At 34.7% G+C, this 18,176-nt stretch overlaps 1 protein-coding gene across 1 annotated transcript; it reads left to right on the top strand.

Moving 5' to 3' along the window:
• The first annotated feature begins 6,908 nt into the window (after positions 1-6,908).
• CLEC12A (C-type lectin domain family 12 member A) lies at positions 6,909-17,623 on the top strand. Its single transcript, XM_025455043.3, has 6 exons — positions 6,909-7,169; positions 12,022-12,114; positions 12,398-12,586; positions 13,519-13,670; positions 15,203-15,306; positions 17,356-17,623. Exons 1-6 carry the CDS (start codon positions 7,079-7,081, stop codon positions 17,531-17,533), a joined length of 807 nt encoding a protein of 268 aa, XP_025310828.3. The 5' UTR covers positions 6,909-7,078; the 3' UTR covers positions 17,534-17,623.
• The last annotated feature ends 553 nt before the right edge of the window (positions 17,624-18,176 follow it).

The following is an 18,176-nucleotide window of genomic DNA, read 5'->3' as shown; positions in this document are numbered from 1 at the left end:
AGCTATGTTCACTGCAGTTTTATTTATAATAGCCAAGATATGGAAGCAACTTAAATGTCCATTGATAGATGAATGGATAATGAAGATATAGCATATACACAATAGAAAATTACTTAGCCATAAAAATGATGAAATCTTGCCATTCGTGACAACATGAATGGACCTAGAAGGTATTATTCTGAATGAAATAAGAATGACAAAGATAAATACCATATGATTTCACTTATATGTGGAATCTAAAACAAAAACAGACTCATAAATATAAATAATAAACTGAGGTTCCAGGGTAAAGGCGGATGGAGAATACTAATGGTGAAGTTTACAAACTTCTACTTGTAAAACCAATAAGTCACAGGGATGAAAAGTAAAGCATAGAGAATATGGTCAGTAATATTAAAATAACTTGGTATGGTGACACATGGTAATTACACTTACTATGGTGAGCATTGGGTAATGCGTAGAATTGTCAAATTACTATATTGTACACCTGAAACTAGTATAATATTGTATATCAACTATACTTCAATACATTTTTTTAATTAAAAAAAATGGAGTACTTTGAACAGCCTTGCTTCTTGCTGTGTAATATGGAGCCAGTATCTTTTCTATGCTTTCTTAAACTTTCATACTTCTAAGTTTGAATGGGCTTTCAACATTTTATTTTTTTGCATTTGGAATGTCATGAAATATCTCTGAGAATCCCTTTTATATAAAATTTTTATGGATATAATTTCTCTGGGACATCTCCATCTTTTTCATCACAACCATGTCCCTTGTTTATGTAGAATATTGCTTTCAAAATTCCTCTGACTACATATCTACAATCTGTCCAAAAGTAGAAGTAACATGTTCATGACAATCTATTTCTTTCTACTTGTCTTTCTATTTTCTATTTGACTTTGACTTTCAGCATACTGCTTTTTGTTGCTTTGCTGCATTTTCATAATTGACTAGCTAGTTCCCTCTTTTGCTTAAATTTTGTAAAATATCAAATAATTTATCACTGTGAGATGAAGAGGTAACATAAGTTTATACTTAACTAAAGACAGATGCACACTAATCAATCATTGACAGACTTACAAGGACATGACATGACTGGTCATTGTTCACAATGCGTATCTGTTTCACACATCGTGACTTGTAGGCTGAAAAACTAGCAGTGAAGCTTTTACTTTATACAATTAGAGTAAATACACTGTAAATATAAATATGCATAAGTATACTATAAAACTAAAATTTGAGTTGGTGTCATTTAATTAAATCAGGACATCTGAAATTTGTGCAATCAGACCATAAAAAGTAATACACAATCACCCCTAATACATACAGACATTCTTTTGCAAAGGTACTTATAAAAATAAAAATATATACACATATATACATAAACATACATCATGTACATATATACTTTACACATATATTATGGACTGTGTACTTACAAAATTCATATGTTGAAACCCTACCTTCCTAATGTGATGGTATTAGGAAATGAAATTTTTGATAGGCAATTGGATTTTTTAAAAATATTTTATTTATTTATTCATGAGAGACACACAGAGACACAGGCAGAAGGAGAAGCAGGCTCCATGCAGGGAGCACGATGCAGGATTCGATCCTGGAACTCTGGGATCACAGCTGAGCCATCCACACATCCTGGTAATTGGATTTAAATGAGATAATGGGGGGAGGAGCTTCCATAATAGAGTGTACGTGTGTGTATCTCCCACCCATGTTTATTTTTGTCTACTCAATCTGGTGATTAGGGCATTAAGGATTTATTACTACAATGTAGACCCCCTGCTAAATATTAGTGGGAATGTAAAATGGTGCAAATGCTATGGAAAACAGTATGGTAGTCCTTCAAAAATTAAGCATTGCATTACTGCATGATCCAGTAATTCTATTCCTGGGTATATATTCTCAAAGAATTAAAAACAGGATTTTTAAGAGATATTTGCAAACCTCATAACAGCACTATTCACAATAGCCAAAAGGTGAAAGTATCCCAAGGATCTGTTGATGAGTGAATTAATAAAATGTGACTTACACATACAGTGGAATATTCTTCATCTTTAAAAAGGCAGAAAATTCTGACAACATGGATGAGTCTTGAGGACATAATGCTAAGTGAAATAAGCCAGTAATGAAAAAACAAACACTTTATGACTCCACTTATATGAGGGTACTAGACTAGTCCAATTCAAAGAGACAACAGTAGGATGATAGCCAGGTACGGGGGGGGGGGATAGTTGTTTCTCAAGGAGTATAAAGTTCAGTTTTGCAACATGAAAAGAGTTTTTGAGACTGGTTGCTCAACAATGTAACTGTACTTAACACTCCTAAACTGTACACTTCAAAATAGTTAAGATGGGAAAAGCATTCCAGTGTATAAATACACATGCTTCAGTTTTGTACTATTTTACTTCACTTGCTGTGACAGCCTGGATTTAGAAGTTTGTGCCATGAGGTTTCTTTTCCTAACAAACTGACCTGGAAAACATATCAGTGGCTATGCACTTGCTTCATTCAGTCAGCTTTCTGTGACTTATGAAGGCCAGAGTCCAAAGTATTAGCAGCAAGCCATTCTGTAAACACAATGAATTTCCTGACGCCTTTCAGTCACCTGGAAAATATTAACTGGGCACCTAAATACTTGATAAATATGAAGAAAAAACATGAAATGAAGTAATGTAGGGGTCAACTGATATGTGTGCAGAGGCGTAGGGAGAACATATGTCAGGGTGGGTGGTCAGGATAAACCTTCCTTCTCACTGAAGAGTTTTTGCAGCCTATATATATATATATATATATATATATATATATTTGTTCCTGTTTTTCTAGTCAACCTCCCCTTAGGTTTATGTATAGGGTGACCAACCAGATTTAGCAAATTAAAATATAGAATTCCCAGTCAAATTTGAATTTCAGATCAATAACAAATATTGCAAATGCAACAAATGAAAATGTTGCATGAGGCATACTTACTTTGAAAAAAAAAAACACTTTTAATCAGAGTTTCAAAATTAACTAGAGGTATTGCATTTTATCTGACATTCCTACTTAGGTCACAAGATTTTGTCTTATCTTTTAAGTTGATAAGAGCTCCAGGGGCTTGGTTTGGGGTTTTTCTCAGCCCTCTGCTTTTGTCTATCAGAGAGCCCTTAGGGACAGAGGGTAGGAGAGGACTATGCAGCAAAGGAAAGATGGATTGCTACCCTTTCAAGGGCAGAAAGGACTCGTGAAAGGGAAAATGGGAAAAGTGGGAAAAGACAACATAGGACCCGAAGAATTGAGTGCAGGCTGTTTATTTGAAGGGTAACAGAAACAGTGAAGAAACATGGAGATGTGAAACAGGATGTGTGTCAAGCAAGCACCCACTGTGAATAACCGGAGTTCCGTTTAGCAAAGCACATCTGATAGGCAGTGTAAATACTATCAGGATACTTTTCAGTCTTTTCCTCAGTAATATAAAAATGTTTCTGTTTCATTTCCAACTTAATGAATCCACTAGTGGCCTGAGAGGAAGAATTTTATTCCATAGGGAGGCATTTCCAGGTGGGACTTCATGTCTTTTGTACAGTGACTACTGTTCATCTCTCCAATCCTTCATCATTCTCAAACATTCAGCATTGGGTGAGGTCTGTAAAGTGTCTGTAAGTGGATGTGTTGCACGCTGTGTCTGCAGCAATTAGGGGTTCTATGCTCTCATATAAACCCACACTCTGCCTTTAGCAACTGGTTAAAAGCTTTACCCTATTTTTTTTATAATAGTTTATATGAGTTGCTTTTTTACCCCAAGTAGGCAAGCCCTGTCTCTTTCCTTAAGTGTTAGCTTAGTTGGCTGCCCCATGACCTCAGACCTCTGAGGAGTTTAAGAGAAGTTATGAATTTGCAGATTATCCAGGTTTATTCTGTTGTAAAAGCAAGAGTGACATACTTTCTCATTTTCTACATGCTGAAGGTAATGGAGTCTCTCCCTGCAGTGGCTGTTGTCCCAGTGATTCAGCCTTATAACCTTCATAGGTTGAAGTGTTCGCTCAACTGCAATGGAATAAATATCAGCCACACTTTAGAATCAAGACAAGAATGAGATGAGAAGATTAACTCATCCAATATTGATTTGCTTCAGGTTTAGCCCCTGTAAGTCTCCGAAGTAACTAGCTACAGGAAAGCTCTTAAGACATTCAATTTGGAGGGTGTACCTGAGTGAGGACTCACATGACAGGTTCTGACACAGCTTATGGTTACAGACATAAGGGGTGGGCTGGTGGTTTCTGTGGTGAAAATACCCAGGCAGCAGCATAGGGAAGAAGCAAGATTTCCCTGTGTTATAACATCATGACCAAAATTCTTAAAATATAGCCCTTCATAAAGCCAGCAAAGAAGCTGCTTATTCCCTAGCCATGTGTCTAAAACACCCAGAATTTCTTACCTGGAGGGGAGACTGGGTCTCTCAGTTGGTTAAGTGTCTGACTTTTGCTCAGGTCATGATCTCAGGGTTCTAAGACGGAGCCCCACCTGGAGCTGGCCTCAAGCCCTCAGTCTGGCTCCCTGCTCAGTGGGGGGTCTGCTTGGGATTCTCTCTCTCCCTCTGCTTGTTCTCTTTCTATCTCTCTCTCAAATAAATAAATAAAATCTTTTTTTTTAATAAAATCTTTTAAAAAATTCTCCTACCTAGAGTTTGATACTCAAACTCCCAATTTCTGTGCATTACTCCATAGTGTGAAGGCTGAGAGGGAAGTTTAGTAACTGTTATTCCTTCTGCATCTATGATACTGTCTCTCACACATGTTGTTTCAGAAAAACTGGTATAGATGTATTGTCTGACCATTAGCTTTTGTACATATGCTCAGGGGGGTTCATATGATGAGCAGCTGGGACATCTTTAGTTCTGGTCATAGAACTGTGGCTACTATCACATGAAGTCTCCTACAACAAAATCAGTATAAATGTTGAACAAAATAAAAAAAAAAATAAAGAACCCAACAAGACAAAACTTGAGAGATTCCAACTGATTGAGATTTACTGCTTCTATTGTACCTGCCTGCCAGGAAAACAGAAAAACAAAACAAAAACAACCTTTTTATTGAAAGATATCATTCATAATCTTAACTGTTTTTACATACAATGTCTGGCATTTGATAGAAAATTACAGGGGGATGTCAAATTATGGTAAAGAAGATGCTGGAATAAGAAGGGAAATATGAACATGGTATGAAAAGAAAGCTATGATTCTAGTTTAGATCACATGTTCCGTTAAATGTAGAGAGACTATATTTAGTGATGGCTTTTTGTAACTGTATTTTTCCACTTTCCTTCTACCCCAACTTGCTACTTTATATGAAGTGCATATGTGCTAGTTACTATTATAGGTTCTGTGATGGTGAATGTTATGTGACAATTTGACTGCACTAAGGTGCCCAAATAGCTGATAGAACATTATTTCTGGGTGTGTCTGTGAGAGTATGTCCTAAGGATATTAGCATTTGAATCAGTAGACTCAGTAAAGAAACTTGTCCTCACCAATCTAGATGATCTAATTTATAAAGGGCCTGCTTAGAACAAAAGAGAGAGAGAGATCGAAAGAGAGACAGTAGCAAATTCTCCCTTTCTTTCTCTCTGCTTGAGCTGAAATATCCATGTTTACCTACACTTGAACATTGGAGGTGTTGGTTCTCAGGCTTTGACTCAGACAGAGACTTCTATCATTGGCCTCCCTATCCTCTACTCCCCTCCAACCTTCAATCTTCAGGTCTTAGGACTCAGACAATGACACCATCAGATCTCCTGGTTCTTCAATTTTCAAATGACAGATCCTGGGACTTCTTGGCCTCCATAATCATGCAAGCCAATTCTAATAATAATGATGATGATAATGATAACAATAATGATAATATACATATCCCCTATATTTATTCCTTTAAGTCTATGCACATCTTACAAATTGGCCCTTTATTTTATCCTTTTCAAACTGCTCTTTTAATGCATATGCTTGTTTTTTCTCTTTTGATCCTGATTGTGGATTTTTTTTTGAACCTAGTATGTCACTATCACTGTGGTCTTTCAACTCAATTATGTGACTGAAAATATAAGATTTACTAATAAGAATTAGGAAGGAACTTACTCAAAAACAATCATTCCCAAGCCCTCACCTCCAGTTTGTACATTTGATCAGTAAATGAATGGACCCCTGCCTCCTAAGAATGCTGAGTTGACTCTAAAAGATCCTGACTTTGCAGGACTCTGGAGCCGTATTTGCTTCCCCCTTTTGGTATACTTTAGTTGGGAGCTGGCTAAAAAAGATTGAGGCAGTCTGCAGAGAGACAGTAAGACTAATCTCAGCTTTCCTGGACTACAGAGAAATTCCTAGGGCCTTTGGTTTATACATTTTGGCCATCGGTATGCATGGTGTGGTTCCTGGGCCCCAAGCTCCTTTAGTATATTTCTTGTTACTAGAAAAACTAGGTGTTCCCTAACTCCTCCTAGACTAATTTATCCCTAAGTAAGAGAGTTACGAAGTGCAGTTTGTCCTCTGCCTCTGCCTGGGAGTGCTCTGGGTATATGAAGTCTCCCAGCAAAAGCAAATCATCTCTGTTACAACCTTTGCCGTGACACATACAAAACATCTGTACCGGGCCATTGCTGTAGAATCATTGAGTGTTTGAGGACTGTGTTCTTCTGTTCTTTCTCTGCTTGAAGGGTTTTCTCCAATAAATTCTATGTTATATCTGCACGTCTCTAGTGATCTGTGCCCCCTTACATGGCACTAGTAATATACAAGACAATTTTTAAAACTATTTCTGTAGTTGGCAGATATAGAGAAATGAGAAAAAGGAACAGTATAAGAGGAAGAACAACTTTCACTCTTGCAACTATGTCTGAGGCCTCTGATAGGCTGTAGCTCCTTTGTATACACACAGGATTGGGACAATGAAAAGAGAAGTTAAAGCTTATAAATTTAAGCTTTGGTTTATAAACAGAAGTTTAAAACCATAATTATTGTTTAACATTCAACTTTGTTGGTTCACCTTCATCTTTTTTTTTAATAGTTTTTTGGGCTATCTTTTCATAGCCATCAATGTCTGAAGAAGTTACTTATGCAGATCTAAAATTTCAGGACTCCAGAAAAGGGGAAAATATCCATGAGTTTGACACAGTTGGGATAAAAGGTAAGATTTTGAGCTTTGGATGTGTTGTAGGTTGAGCTTCCCATTTTTACCAAAATTACTAATGCACAAAATAATTATAAAGGGTTGATTTTTTTTTTTTTACTAAAGGTGGTAATTAAAAAAAATAAAGGTGCTAATTAGTGCATTGAATACTCAATCTTTTACAATGTTTCTATGCTGTAATGCCATACTCAAGATAATTAGGATAGGATAATGGCTTGATTTTATTGGATTATGAAACATTTTTTTTCCCCTGTAAAACAAGGGCCTATGTTGTCCAGGAAAGTCATGGTTTTGTAAGTGCTTCTTTTTTATAAGAAAATGCTAGTCACTGCTAACTCTGGGAAACGAACTAGGGGTGGTAGAAGGGGAGGAGGGCGGGGGGTGGGAGTGAATGGGTGACGGGCACTGGGGGTTATTCTGTATGTTAGTAAATTGAACACCAATAAAAAATAAATTAAAAAAAAAAAGAAAAGAAAATGCTAGTCACAAATATAATGGTAAAACTGGCTCTCATCTTTCTTCCTATGTGATAGGCACTGTCCTATCCTCATAAGGTAGAAATGAGCATCTCTGTTTTACAGGAAAGCAACAGTGGCTTCAGGGAGTACATGGTATGCTTGAGTGTCACATGCATGTCTGTGGATTGGGAAAGACTCTCTATTTACCCATCAGAATTATGGAGGAGAGGTTTTAGAAACCATTGGATGTCCATTGGACATTTAAGTCCATCATTTGACCTTTTGAAGTCTGTATTCTCATCTATAAAATGGAGATAACAAGGCCTATTTAATTATGAGCTTGCAGCCATAATTTAGTGTATGCTATATGTGCCATTTTGAAAAGGCTAACATGTTTAATGATTATTTCATGAGGCTTAAATTAAAGATAGATAAAGATGAGAAATATACTCACAAAATGTCTTTTTATCGGCCAGAATTTCACTACTCATTTTTTATTTATTCATTTAGTCTCATTATATATTTCTCTAATATTTAAAATTGGCCACACTTTTCAGTTCTGGGGACCACAAATGAAAATGAGGGAATCTCAAGAAGAATGACAATACTAAATAAGTTTGAGAATATTTTTTTTCTGAAAGGAATATTAGAAGGAATTAAAGTTCTGTTACTTTTAAGCTGCTCCAGTTTGATCACTACCATCAAACAAATCAAATTTTATTCATAAAAAAATACTAAGTGATCCTTTGTAGCCATGTATGACTAAGTGGAAGAATCTGAACTTAAAACTAAACAGTGAGGGAATCCCTGGGTGGCGCAGCGGTTTAGCGCCTGTTTTAGGCCCAGGGCGCGATCCTGGAGACTTGGGACCGAATCCCACGTCGGGCTCCCAGTGCATGGAGCCTGCTTCTCCCTCTGCCTGTGTCTCTGCCTCTCTCTCTGTGTGTGACTATCATAAATAAATAAAAATAAAAATAAATAAAAAAACTAAACAGCGAGGAATTTTATTTCAACATTAAACTATAACTGGAGATAAAAGAGTGAGACAGTAGTATTCAGAGCTATAAATTGGAATTTTGTGAATGAGCATGTTACTACACTGTTAGACATATTATTCATTTATTTATTGTTAGTTTTTAAAGGAGTTTTTAAAGATTTTATCTATTTATTCATGAGAGACATAGAGAGAGAGGCAGAAGCAGGCTCCTTGCAGAGAGCCTGATGCAGGACTCAATCCCGGACCCAGGGATCATGCCCTGAGCTGAAGGCAGTTGCTGAACAGCTGAGCTATCCAGGTGTCCAGACATGTTATTCATTTACTTACATAAATCAGATTATATCACTTCTCCTTAGCTTGCTGTTAGGTCTATTCATGCTTTGAATAATTAGAAAATTCTAAATAGCTCAAGGAATATTATAGTTGAATGGGAATATAGCTCTTTTTTATAAATCTTTAATTAATTCAGTTTCCCTAGGTATGAGATATATTTTGAACTAAATTTGCTTATCTTAATATGGTATTTAAGAAGTGACTGCTTTGGTTAAACTGTTGAGAAGAACTTAATAACATGATAATTTATTTTAAAGTGATTCTTGCAGTCATATGATGGGATTAATATTTCCAGAATCTGACTTATTACTTAGAAATGGGAAAAATAATGTTTATTGGAGGTTACAAAATACTTAGATACATACATGCACCAAATTCCCATATGTTGAGCCTAGATATAGGGGAAAGAAGAAGAAAGAAAGAAGAAAGAAAGAAAGAAAGAAAAGAAAGAAAGAAAGAAAGAAAGAAAGAAAGAAAGAAAGAAAGAAGAAAGAAAGAAAGAAAGAAAGAAAGAAAGAAGAAAGAGAAAGAAAGAAAGAAGAAAGAGAGAAAGAAAGAAAGAAAGAAAGAAAGAAAGAAAGAAAGAAAGAAGAAAGAAGAAAGGAAGAAAGAGAGAAAAGAGAGAGAGGGAGGGAAGAAGGGAGGAAGAAGAAAAGTAAAAAAAAGAAAAGAAAGAAATGAAGTATATGTGTGTGAAACAGAGATGAGAGACAAAAAGAGAGACAGAGAGACCTCTAAAAAAATGTCATTTGATTTCTACCAAGTCAAGTATATATTACCCCCCAATTTCTCCTATTTCTTTTGGAGTTTAAGTTAAATGAAAAGACACATAGAGGCCTGAAGAAAGAAAAGAGACAAAGAAATATTAGAAGATATAACATTCAAAACCACATTATACCCCAAAGTTTTGTATTTAAAATTTTTTTCCTCTAAAACTGTTTCCTTTCCCCAATCATGCTCATTTCACTAGATATAAATATAAATTCATATTTAATACAATCACCAGGTGTTTTCTATAGGCCAGCAATGTTCTAATTGTATTACCAATATTAAATCACTTAATCTCTGATATTTTATGGCATTCTATTTTAGCATGCAAAAACTAAGATACAGAGATGCAAATGATTTGTCCAATATCTGACATGATAAGCAGTAGATCCAGCATTCAAGCTCAGACATATTAGCCCTAGGAATAATTTTGCCTTTTTAAAAAAATCACTATGCTATACTGCCTATAAGTGTGCATATTATTATCCACCCCCTTTATCAAGTAAAAGATCTCTCATAAACATTTCATAAATTTGTATTATAGATTCTAACTTCAAAATGTATTTTTAATCAATTCATGGGTGGTCATATTATCTAATCTTAGTAAAACAAACTACTATTCTCTCTCACATGGCATGCTACAGTAGTTTTCTTGCTATTTTCCCCGCTTCCAACACTGCTACTCTATAATTAATTCATTGTCCATATAAACTAAAATCTTAAAAAAAAAAACCCCTCAATTATTTTCCTGTTTTCATTAAAGCCTTCCATTGGTTTTCCAAAAGAAGTCCAATCCCCTCTGGTTTAACAAAGCCTGTAGGTAATCTGTCTCCTGCATTTTTTACCTCCTCGAACATCATTTCTTGTCTTGGCCACAGTTTTTTAGCCATTGATTTTTTTTTCTATTTTTCAAATAGGTAAGGATCTTTCCCAGATTAGGTTTTTTTTAAACTAGATACTCTTGCTGCTTATAATGTTCTTCCCACTGATTTTGCAGGCACATTCCCATTGGCCATAAGATCAAAACTACGTGCTCTCCATAATATAACTGTTTTAAATCTGTGTATACCATAGCACAATGTGAGATCCCTATAATCTATTTATCATCCATCTATCCATCTAATCTATCTATCTATCTATCTATCTATCTATCTATCATCTATCTATCATCTATCATCTCTATTATCATATATCTATTTATTTTCTCTCACAATTACAATGTATCTTCATGAGAGTAGGGACTTATATGTCTTGCTCACTTCTGTATTGTGAGCACCCAAAATAATGTGTAGTATATAGAAGATATTGAACCCATAACTTTAGTCTAATTGTATACATAAATAAATGAGAATATACTTCTTACAAAAGATAGTACTTGAAGCCACACTTCTAACCTTCAATAAGACCTTGACTATCTAGTTCTTTCACCATTAACTATTGCTAGATGTCATTTTGCATTTCACTTTCAATTTTTTCTATATTTCACAATATTATTACTTCAGCAACTAAGAGATGTAGGATACAGACCAGACCAGAAGTATAATAAGGTTATCACATTATTCTTGAATTATATTTTTTGAAACATCTAGTATTCACATACACAAATGATGATAATTTAAATCAGGTGGTGATTTAATAATGATTAATTTATAATATAAAGTATATGATTCCTCTTTTTTTTTAAAAGGGGAATGATCTGTTTTGGGGCTTTAGTGTTTGGCAAAAAAAGAAATACCAACAGAAGTTTGTTGCTAAAACTATGAAGAAATCCTGGACACGTGGAGATATTACAAAAGACACTCTATCATCTATGTTTCACAGCAAATTCTCAGCACTGGGGAGAAGGACATACATAATTGAAATTATTTGCTTTGTCATTCACAACTTTCCACTCACAGAAGGAATACTCTGAATGACCCATTAGCTCTCAGCTACCCATTTTCCCCAAATTTGTATATTGTATCCAGATTGATTGGTTTTCTCAATTCTCTTTTTAAAGCCCATTTTTTCCTCTGTGTTCCTTGAATCAGCCTACCAATTAACAGCTTCTCCATTGAGAACCATTTTTGCATGCAAAAACATGAATAAAATGTTTTTTATGTGTTCTCTAGAAATTTTAAAATGTCCTTGAGTTTCTAGCAAAACACATTTCTTTACCAGAGACATGTTAGGAAAGAAATAAAGGTAAAATGAATGAATGGATAGATGAATGAATGAATGAATGAATGAATGAATGATTTGAATAAAGATGTATACCATTTCCAGGCCTGTCTGCTAATTTTGCTTTTCACAGCACCACCTGCTCCTTCCCATGGATGGTGTCAGAGAGTCTTGGCTCTTCTATGCCTTCTGCTGCTGATTGGACTAGGAGTCTTAGGAAGCATATGTATGTATTAACCTATGTTTTGATTGAAAGGGCTAACACCTAGAATTACATGAGTTTTACAAGAAAGTTTATTTTTGAATTGAGGCTTAGAAATGATTATTGGTGATAAAACCCCAAAAGGTATTGATAACTAGATACTTAAACATGGTAGTCAGTTTCCCTCACTCCCATAAAGGGACTACTTCCCTAGACCTTTAATTTTGTAATATTAGTTCAGCAGCAAGGATGATGGGTTGTTGAGGGTTTTTTTTTTTTATCATTTCTTTTTTTTTTTAATCTGGAGTTTACACAACTTTGAAGATAGAAATGAGAAAATTGAATAAACTACAAAATTTCAAAGAAGAACTTCAGAGGAATATTTCTCTACAACTAATGAGTAACATGAATAGTTCCAAGATGATCAGGAACTTATCTGTCACACTGCAAGTAACAGCCACCAAATTATGTCATGAACTCTACAAAAGAGAACCAGGTAATCCTACATTCCTCTCTAAGCTATTTATTAGACAATGAACAAAACCTAGGTGTCACTTGAAAATCATTTCATCAATAGGTAACAGCTTTTCCCTAGGATGCCATTATTTGGAGAAAGGAATTAAATGTGATTGACAAAGGACTCACTGATATTTCCTTGCAGTAAGAAGAAAAACAGGAAAAATAATAATACCTGTAGACCCCCAAATTATCAGAGGCTGAGAGTTAGTTAATAAAATATCAGACAGTATACAGTTTCTCTAATCTGACATTCACTACTGTTATTTGGGCACTGAGGTCAACAAAAGATAGGGAGGCGATCATAAGTCACCTCTTTATATCCTTTTTAAAGGATTAGAAGAGTCTTTTCTTTTTTATAGGTGATCTTATTCTTAAATTTCAGTCAATGTTTGATGAGAATCAATAGAAAAGAGTTAGGCTTTGCCTTTAGAGTTAGGAGGAATTGTTTTTTAAGTATATCTAACAGTTTCTATAGCTATTATAACTAAAACATGTTCTTGGTGCTCTTGAGAACTCCCCCAAATATTCAATGTCAGGCAGCAAGAAATGCTGTAGTTAGAGAAGGCAGGGCTGCTGTAAGATTTTTTTTGGTGGGGTTGATTCTTACTACACAATGTTTTTGTGATTAGCCTTCATTGTCATGTAGTATTATAAAAAATGAAAAAGAAACATAAGTTAATCAATCATTTTTCAGGACTCTTGAGGTAAGAAAATATGCTGGAATTCAATGGACATTTAATTTGGAATGTGTTCTTTATCTTTTGGACTGAGGATGCATTTTCTTCATCTTTCATGTAAAAAAGAAGAGAGACAAGTAAATTTGGTTAATTTGACATAGAGAACAATGGGAATAATAAGAATAATGGAGATTATCAACACAACCCAAATGAAACCATGTTCTTCTTCCAGAGCACAAATGTAAACCTTGTCCAAAGACATGGATGTGGCATGAGGACAGCTGCTATATACTAAAGAACAGTTATGAAACATGGCAAGAGAGTGTCATGTTCTGTTCTGCTCAAAATGCCAGCCTGTTGACAATTAAGAATAAAAGCGTATTGGTAAGGTCCCATGGATCTCTGTCTGTGAAGAAGGAAGCCACTTTTCCCATCATAGAATAGAGAGGAATGAGACATATTGGGGAAGATTTGTGCTAATCCAGACATGATTCTGGCTTAATTTAGTTAGAGTATGAAGTGGCTGAGACTTAGTACATTTATTACAGGGTAGGATAGCCAACGTGTCATCTAAAACCTTAGCTTAGGATGTTAACATCAGCAAAATCTCAGAGGCCAGACAGATGGAGAGATATGGAGTGCCCAGTCTTTGGGTCTGTGAACATTTCCAAAATGAAATGTTAGGATCAACTCTCAGAACATAATTTCTGAGAATTTATCTAAAAACAGTTGATCAGGAGATCATTCCTGAGGGTTACAAATTCTGTAAAATCTGGATAAGAGAAGAATCTCTGTTGCTACCATTTTGTCTTTTTTTTTTTTTTTTACTAAGAGAAAAAGCTAACATATACTAGAATAAGAAGATAGTATAAAGAAGTAGAATTAAGATGGGATGTCAAAGGCAAGTATTAAGCAGATATATTATACTGACTCTCTGGGTCCCAGGAAGAGTGAGTTCTCTGGAAGATTTGTTTCTGTACTTATGTATTTATTTTCTTCTTTCTAGTATCTAAATAGAATCTCCATATTTTACTTATTCTTCAGCACTTCTGATCTCTCAGATAGTGTTCACATATTATTTAAGGAAAAAATTCATTTTCCCAAAAGTGTCAGCTTCCCTACTGTAAGAAGCTCTATCATCATTTACAGCTGTGGGGGAAATCAAACCATGATATCATCCACATCTAATCATTCTCAACTGATCCATCTTAGTCACTCAAAAATGTCTGGAATATGAGGAAAAAAGAACTTTGGCTCTAAAATTCTGGACTGGATCTAAATTCTACTTTATAACCACTTCTCATTTGACTTGGATAGGTTTTTTCTCCTACTTCTTCTGTTTCTATTAACTTGTGTTTATATTAATTAACCACATCTTTTGCTCCTGGACTAACTTCTACTGGATACGTGAATCTTGAAGTTTGTGACCTTCATTGACCTCAAGTTAAAGTAATGCATAGAATGGTAGATACTTTCCCTTGTGAAACAGTAACTGATAAATAACTGTCAGAAGAAATCTTATAGTAAGGAGCACTTTGTTTAGATTTTTTTTAAAGATTTTATGTATTTATTCATGAGACACACAGAGAGAGAGAGAGAGAGGCAGAGACACAGGCAGAGGGAAAAGCAGGCTTCATGCAGGAAGCCCAATGCGGGACTCGATCCCGGGACTCCAGGATCACGCCCTGGGCCGAAGGCAGGTGCTAAACTGCTGAGCCACTCAGGGATCCCCTAGATTTTTTTTTCTAATGGCAGTACAATGTAAAAGAAAAGCAGTAGTGTAATGTCAAAAATGTTACTTTAAAACAGTAATTTGTAAGAAATTATATTGTGAGGTAATGTACAGAAATGGGAGACAATTAGTATTTTTGTGGGAGGTAAACAATTATTTTTTTAAACATCTCTATTTCTTGTAGGAATTTATAAAATCCAACAGGTTATATAATTACTGGCTGGGATTATCTCCCAAGTATGACAGAGATTACCAGAAACTGGATGAAACGATTTTCTCCTCCAACTGGTAAGTTTTTGTTCTTTTTGAATTTTTATAGTTGGTTTGAGTATGGTGTTTTCACCAGGAGCATTGTAGCTTAGAACTAAAAATAGCTTCAATTGAAATTGCACCCTCAAATAACTCTTTTCTCTTAACTCAGCCTTCTTTAAAGTGTGTAATAATGCAAAAAATTACCACAAATATCTCATTATCTTGACAAGTCACTAAGGAATTTATTTTTTTAAGATTTATTTATGTATTCATGAGAGACACAAAGAGAGAGAGAGAGAGAGAGAGAGAGATAAAGACATAGGCAGAAGGAGAAGCAGTTTCCCGGCAAGAAGCTGGATGTGAGACTCGATCCCAGACCCTGGGATCACACCCTTGTCCAAAGGCAGATGCTTAACCGCTGAGCCACCCAGGTGTCCCTTGAAATGGCCATTTTGAATGAAAAATTTATAAATAGACTAGAACATTTCTAGTAAAGGGAACAAAATGAACATGGGCATGTTATATTGCATAGATGGTATGTATAAAATAATTTGTTTTGTAATATATTAGGAAATCTGGTTATAAATATATCATTATGAATAGATTCATATGCTATATTTGTTCTACTTGAAATAGGAGGAGAGGGGACAGTCAAGGAGTACATAAAAATCATGCTGAAATTCCATTTGCATTTTATAAGCCTTTAAATTTGAGAAGCAGACAGGATCAGACTAAAGAAAGAAACCAGAGCCTCAACATGCCCATGAATTCATACTTATTTGTTCTTTGAGGACACATTAAGCAGGACTGAACGCAGGGCAGTTGCGTTGGGGTCCAGCCACGCTAAATCTAAACCCTGAGATTCCTGGACACTCCCCACAGTGGGTGAGAAGCAAATACAAGTTTTGATTGTTTTGTTTGCATTTTCCTTCAGACAAATAGTAGACTCGAGAATATGGGTCAGAAAGACAAGGCAGTTCTGTCTTTGGCAGTTTACAATGATGGGACAGAGCAGGGGACAATATATGTGTACAAATGGAGGACAGAAGAAAATATATTTTAAAGATCTCATTTGGAGTAAAGGGACTAGAGATGAAGGTAGTGTGTGCATCAGAGGAGAGTACAGATGGAATCTTGTTTTGAAAAAATAGAATTTCCATGTGCTTATTTGTAATTATTGCTAATGGGGAGGTAATCTATAGTGGAATAGAAGACATCATATATTTCAAATTGTTAAGAAATAATACCTAAATAAAAAGTACATAATAATATATATGTATATATAATACATTAGATAGGTGTATAATATATAGTTATATATGTGTAGGCAATGTATTTCCTTTTGTTTTTTTTCTTAATGTATTTTGGGATGTGTTTCTCAAAAAGGGGCTATTATCAATGACATCTGTATCATGTCACTTCAAATAGGAAATTTCGCTTTTGATAAATTAATTGATAACCATTTTTTATTAATGATCATTATTTATTGACCAAAGTATTTAATAAACTATATTTTTCCCAAAGGATATTTTCAATTTACAAGTTTGTCTCTGATGCATAGTCCCTGCTCAGTAATCTTGTATTAGGAGCTCGTAATTATTCAAGAACTTCAGAATAAAATCCCTGAAAAATGGTTAGGGGGAAATGTTACTTGGAGATGATGTTGAACTGAAGATATCATATGTTAAGTTAATTCCTGACTTGGGTGATTATGAAAAATATTTGAAGAGACAGTGTTGAAGATTTACCAGAGAAGCTAGACTGGGGGATTTAATAGAATTGTATTATTCTAAATCATATTAAGTATTGAGGAAGGGAGATGGTACATCTGGAAGTAAAGGACAGCAAGTAGTCCAGATGTAAAAAAAAAAATGGAAAAGGCAGATTAAGTAAGGCAGTGTTTGATACTGCATATTTGTTGATAAATATAAGTAACTTGGGCACTCTTGATATTCCAAATAATAATTAAAATGTATTTTAGATAATATAGACCCAGGAGCAATGATATATTGGTAAATCTTTTTTCCTATGGATGTGTTTCAAATGTTTGACTTGCCAAGTGTAATTCTTTATTTTCTCTTTCAGGTTTATGAGAAACACAAATGATGTAAATGGTTTGATGTATTGTGGATATGTGGACATACCATTTGTTTACTATATAAAATGCACTTCCAGGCAGCGTGTCATATGTAAGAAGCTGGCTGATCCAGTTAAGATTGAGAGCATGCTAATGAATGAAATACCAAATGAAAAATATAGTTAGCATTTCACTATTATCCTGTCATTAAAGCAACTTTTGGGAGCATACACCTTGTGGACCATGCAAAGGGAATAAAGATGCTATGAGATTAAATCTTTGCGTGTCTCCTAATAACATACAGTTTTAAACTTTCTTCTTTCTTTCACCTCATTTGCTGATTGAAAGGAACCCAAAGTCTTATCTTATCATCTAGATACAGACCAGATACAGTTGAGCATAAATAGAGTGTGTTGTGTGAACATACAGAAAACTCAAACTCACTTTTCCTGCTTTTCCAGGAATAAACAAGGTGAATACCAACCTTATACAACACCAGGGAAAATGAAATCTAGGAATATATAGAAAGGATATACATCATGACTGATTGGAATTTATTTTAGTAATTAATATAGGTTGATTTACATTTTAGAAAAAAATAGAGACAAAAAATCTGTTATTATTATAATAGATGTAGAAAAGCATTTTATAAAATTTAATACCTCATCTCTCAGAAAACTAGAAGCAGGTTTCCCTAATCTGATAAAGAACATTGACATTAGAGAAAACAACAAACCAAACAAAAAATTAACAACCACAACAAACTTTAAACCTAACATCATACTTGTGGTTAAAAGTGAAGTTTTTCTTTTGAACTCTGGAACAAGAT

Source organism: Canis lupus, chromosome 27 (assembly GCF_003254725.2).
Source record: "Canis lupus dingo isolate Sandy chromosome 27, ASM325472v2, whole genome shotgun sequence".
Lineage (NCBI taxonomy): Eukaryota > Metazoa > Chordata > Mammalia > Carnivora > Canidae > Canis > Canis lupus.
Note: the sequence above shows the minus strand (reverse complement) of the source record. Positions and strands in the feature narration are given on the sequence as shown.

Bases quoted from the DNA above. Each gene is read 5' to 3' on its own strand.
- CLEC12A (XM_025455043.3), top strand. From the start codon at position 7,079: ATGTCTGAAGAAGTTACTTATGCAGATCTAAAATTTCAGGACTCCAGA. The intron at 12,587-13,518 runs GTAATCCTACAT...TTCTTCTTCCAG, and splicing joins ACTCTACAAAAGAGAACCAG to AGCACAAATGTAAACCTTGT. The intron at 13,671-15,202 runs GTAAGGTCCCAT...TATTTCTTGTAG, and splicing joins TTAAGAATAAAAGCGTATTG to GAATTTATAAAATCCAACAG.